Source organism: Equus caballus, chromosome 4, assembly GCF_041296265.1.
Source record: "Equus caballus isolate H_3958 breed thoroughbred chromosome 4, TB-T2T, whole genome shotgun sequence".
Lineage (NCBI taxonomy): Eukaryota > Metazoa > Chordata > Mammalia > Perissodactyla > Equidae > Equus > Equus caballus.
This window is the reverse complement of record NC_091687.1, coordinates 84,152,508-84,157,373: the sequence shown is the minus strand read 5'-3', so window position 1 is coordinate 84,157,373 and position 4,866 is coordinate 84,152,508. Positions and strand designations below refer to the sequence as shown.

At 50.5% G+C, this 4,866-nt stretch overlaps 1 protein-coding gene across 1 annotated transcript; it reads left to right on the top strand.

Moving 5' to 3' along the window:
- Window positions 1–293: 293 nt before the first annotated feature.
- On the top strand, window positions 294–3,421 carry TMEM229A (transmembrane protein 229A). The gene has a single exon (XM_023639597.2). It carries the CDS (start codon window positions 354–356, stop codon window positions 2,130–2,132), a length of 1,779 nt encoding a protein of 592 aa, XP_023495365.2. The 5' UTR covers window positions 294–353; the 3' UTR covers window positions 2,133–3,421.
- Window positions 3,422–4,866: the final 1,445 nt, after the last annotated feature.

Below are 4,866 nucleotides of genomic sequence, written 5' to 3'. Positions count from 1 at the left end.
GACCCCCAGAAGGATGCCCGACCCAACTGGCCTCAAATCATTTCATAAATTCTGGGGGACTTTGAATCTCTGTCCTTAGCCCAGAGTAAACTAACCGAGGAAAGCCGACTGGCCGGGAGAGAGACTGAAAAAGTGGCCCAGGCCCCGCGGCAACATTTCGGACGCAGGGGAACGCTGGGGCGGGCAGGCGTGGAGTCTCGGGTTTATTCTCTGTGGCTGGGACACAGCTGGTTTTGAATAAAAATATTAAATATACAGCACCATAGTTTGGTCTCCAGCCTGGCCTCTGGTCTGGCACTCGGCCATGCGTCTCCGCCAGCCAGGCCCAGGCCCTGGTCCCCGCGATACGGGGCATGCCCAGCAGCTCGCAGTCACACCTGTTAGCTATTTCTCCACTCCGTGCCTCCGCCCCGGCAAACGCCTCCCGCACAGCCCAGGATCCGCGGGCAGAGCGGCGGAAGGGGGCGGAGAAGCAGGGCCGGCTGTCTTCGGGGGACCCCCTGCGGGACTCTGCCGGGAGGGGCTGCGAGGCGGGAGAGGTCGAGACGGGCGGCGAGGGCATGGGGAGGGCCCGGGGAAGGGGCGTCTCTGCCGGCGATACGCTGCCAGAGCCCGCAGCCGAGGCGGCGGAGCTGCGCCGCGGCCGAGATGGGGTTTGCACCGGCCTCTGCATTTCTGCTCGCAGCCCCCGCGCCGCCGCCCCTCGCCGGGCCGCGGCGCCCGTTAGGCCGCGCAGGGTGAGTGCGGGCGCCGGCCGGCGGGACCTCGCCTGGGACTGGAGGGGAGGGCGCGGCGGGGCCGCGGCGGGGGGACTCGGCGAGCCCGGCGGCCCGCGCGGCCCCCGAGCGCACCAGCTCCCGCTGCCGCCGGGCTGCGGCCGGGACGGAGCTCCCTGCTCGTCCCCCGGGGGCCGGCAGCGGCCGGGAGGCGGCGCGGGGCTCGGCCCTTCGGCCCCGCACCTCCGCGCACCCGGGGGCGGCGGCGCGGGCTCGGGCTCCCGGGCAGCCTCCGAGCCCATGGCGGGCAGCGACGCGGACAGCGAGGGTCCGGCGCGGAGGGGCGGCGCGGCGCGGCGCCCGGGGGCCCCCGGCGGGCGGGGAGGCGAGGCAGCGGCCGGCCGCCCGGAGCCGCTGTCCACCGCTGAAGCTCCGGCCAAGGGCGCCGCGCTGCCCGCCTGGATGCGCCTCTACTTCTACGGGATGCACGGGATCACCCTGGACGTGCTCGAGTCCTCGGCGCGGCGCTTCGCCCGCAGCCCGGACCTCCGGATGCTGGGCTTCTCCTCGCCCTACCGCTGCCTCCTGCACTCGCTCACCCACTTCGCCCTGGAGAAGGTCTACCTGCAGCAGCGGCGCTGCCCCAGCGCCTTCGTCTTCAATTTCCTCCTGTACCCCTCGGCGCACGTGGGGCTGCAGACCCTGGCGGGACAGGCGCTGCTGCTCAGCCTGGGCGGCGGGCCGGGGGGCGCGGCGGCGCCGGGGCCGCTGGACCTGGCGCTGCAGTACGTGCTGGCGCTCTACCACTGCCAAGTGTTCCTGAAGCGCTTCCTGCGCTTGCGGTACCAGCGGCAGCAGCAGCAGCCGCAGCAGCGGCGGGGCGCGCCCCCCGCCCCTCTGGGCACCCGCGCCCCTGCGGCGGCCAGTGGCCGGCGGCGACGACCCCGCGGCCCCAGGGGTGCCAGGGGAGCCCCCGGCCAGGGGCTGCCGGACCTGTTCCGCTTTCTTTTCTTCGGAATGCACGGCTTTTTGGATGAGATCTTCTTCACCTTCTTCTTTAACGTGCTGGGGCAGGGGGACGGGGCAGCCAGCGGCCACACGTCGCTCTGGTCCTTCTTTATGTACGGCAGCTGCAGTTTCTTGGTGGACAAGCTCTACGTCCACCTCCACTACAGTCGCGGCTGGGGCACCTGGAAGCGGGTGCCCATTTACGTGATCTTCATCTACGTGTGGGAGTTGTCCTGGGGTCTGGGACTCCGCACCTGCGGCGCTTGTTCCTGGGACTATTCGCACTACCCGCTCAATTTCATGGGCCTCATCACCCTGATGTATTTACCTGGCTGGATATTCCTGAGCGTGTACCAGGACCTACTTTCCAACGTGTTGTGGGGGGTGCAGTACCTACCAACTAACTGAGACTCCCAAAAAAGGGTCACTGATTCCCCCGAATGAATGCGACTTATTTTTACACGTTTAAAACGGAGTGATGGTTTTTTTAGCCTTTTAATTTTTCTACGTTTTACTAAATTCTTCCATGTTTTATTCGACATTTTAGTTTTCTAACTATTTGGAACCTATGCATAATATAATACTTTGAAATATTACTCGAAACGTAACTCAAAGTACTTAACTCGTCAATATTTAAAACACTTATGAACCCAAACAGCAAGACCATTATACCTTAACATCGGAAAGCTGCAGTGTTCACTTACTTGGGCATAGGAGGGTGATAGCTACTAATCTTTTTTTTTTCTTTTGGTGAGGAAGTTCTTCGAATCAGAGACTAGTGATTTTTACAAGATTTGGGGAAATTTTCTGACTTAATGATTTGTTGACTTTCTTTTTAATCCAATTTCATTTTAATTCCTTGCCGTATTTCCCAATAACTGCTGAAACTCAGTGTCGAGTACTCCTGACATAAGAGTTGATAGCTCTTAAAGTGCCTCCGTCTAGCACACGTGTGAAAAGAAACTGACCAATGTGAAAAGACATCCTACGAATCCATTTTTACATAAGAAATCTTTTCTAGCAACTCCGACAGATGACACTGTGTTAAGATATTTGATCTCCATCGTGGAAATGATTACTTTCCAGTGTGGTTTAGCCTTAAGCATCCATTGTGTTAACGTTGATCAGATCCTGTGTTTTCTATGGCTGTCAATTTTTGTTACTGTGCAACAATGTAAAACGTTTACCTTACATGTCCAAGGGCCAAGCGAAATTATAGCACCCTCAGTAGTGTTCTAAGGGTAAGGACTCTTTTCCACAGGGAGCTTCAAGAGTCGAAACGTTCCTTGGAATAAAATGAACCTGAATGTTCACCCTAATTGTGTTAGGCCTAATTGTTTTCTGTGAATACAGATATATGTTTTCAGCATATTTCTGCCATGGCTCACTTGTAAAAATTTTTCTTTTTCCTTCTGGGCCCACACAGAGTTCTTGAGCCAAGGCTGATGTGGTAAGGCGAATTATAAATCAATGATAGCTTTTTGATGACTCATTATTAACGTCTGAAAGCTCCAAAGTTAAATGAGGCAATGTAAACCATTTTAAGAAAACATGTCTAATCAATTAATAATGTACTTTAAGGTTGTTTGCTGTTTTTATTATGTTTAGAAAAAACAAGTAGAATTGAGTATGGCTTAGCTAAGGATGACTAATAGCTTCTCAGTTTTCATTACAAAGATAATTAGGAGAACTTACAATGTGTAATATGAATTGTTTCTTATTCAAATTATTAGCTCGCCTATGCTATAAAAAGGGACTTCTTTGTCTTTTAAAAGAATGTTTGCTATGGCCGTAAACACAGATATGCATTTAGATTTAAATCAGGCGTAGTTCTAAGAATGTTATATTATCTTAATCCACTATCTGAGGTGAGTTAAATTATAAGTAATGTTGTGTAATCAACCCCATCTGTAAAATGGATCATGTCAAACATTATTTTACCCCATCAAAGCTTGAGTAGAAACTGTTAAAAGTAAGCTAAATGTATGCAGAGAATATCACTTAAGAAAAGTGTCACTTTATGACATTTGATCACAGGTAAAAGATTTCTGAAAACCCTGGGGAGAAAAAAGTGTGAGTGTAGACATTAAAGTTAGGCAGATGCTCAACAGAATATTTGTAATTCACATGTGACATGTGCATGAATCTGAGTTAAGTGTGGCTCCACTCCACACCACACGTTCCTGTGACTACTTAACCAAATTCATGACTTCTAAATACTTGCTACATGTAAGGATTTGTACTCATGCCCGTCACATGCTGCTCCTCAGCCCTGCCCACCTGCTTACCAGCATTCTCAGGCCAGAAATCTGTCAGGAAGTGGGAAAGCCTGCTATATTTTTGTTGGTCTTGCTTTTAATGTTAATCCTATTCAAAAGAAAGGTCAAGGTTTTCATTCATTCAGTTCGTTCAAGAAATAGTTCTTGGGCACCCACTATTTGCCAGGCACTTGCCTGGACTCTGCAGATAGAGTAGTGAGCCAACACAGACAAAATCTCTGTCTACTTGAAGCTTACGTTCTAGCGTTTTGATTTATTTCAGAGTCTACTTATTTGCAAGGCTACTGTTTTAGTAATAGGCTTTAGTAGTAGTTGTTAGGAGGGCTCTCCTCAGTCCTCTCCCTAGAATATCAATCCACATCCTTAAAACAAAAGCCCATTAACAGGCCCTCTGCTAGTTCTACAAAGAGCTGGTTCATATGTATTCAAGAAGTGATGATCCCTCTATTAACTCGGCACCTTGCTCTAAGGCTCCTCGCTCTGTGTTTACTCAACCTCTTAAAAGTGACATTTTGTTGCAACTTTGGACCTTTAAAGAAAAAGTGGAGAAAGGAAAGCACCATCAGATCAATCAATTTTGTTACTCAGTAGTAGTTCAGATATAGAAATGATAAGGCAACATAATAATACTTAATATTTAAGTAGCTCTTACCACCTGCCAATAACTGCTCTATTATATATATATATAAATCTTAAGTAAATATGTGTATATATCCATACATATCTTAAATATATATATCATATATATCTTAAGTAGATATATGTATAATCTTAAGTAAATATCTCTCTCTCTCTCTTAAGGTAATATATACGTATCATGTATTATATATATATATATCTTTAACATATATATACACCTTAAG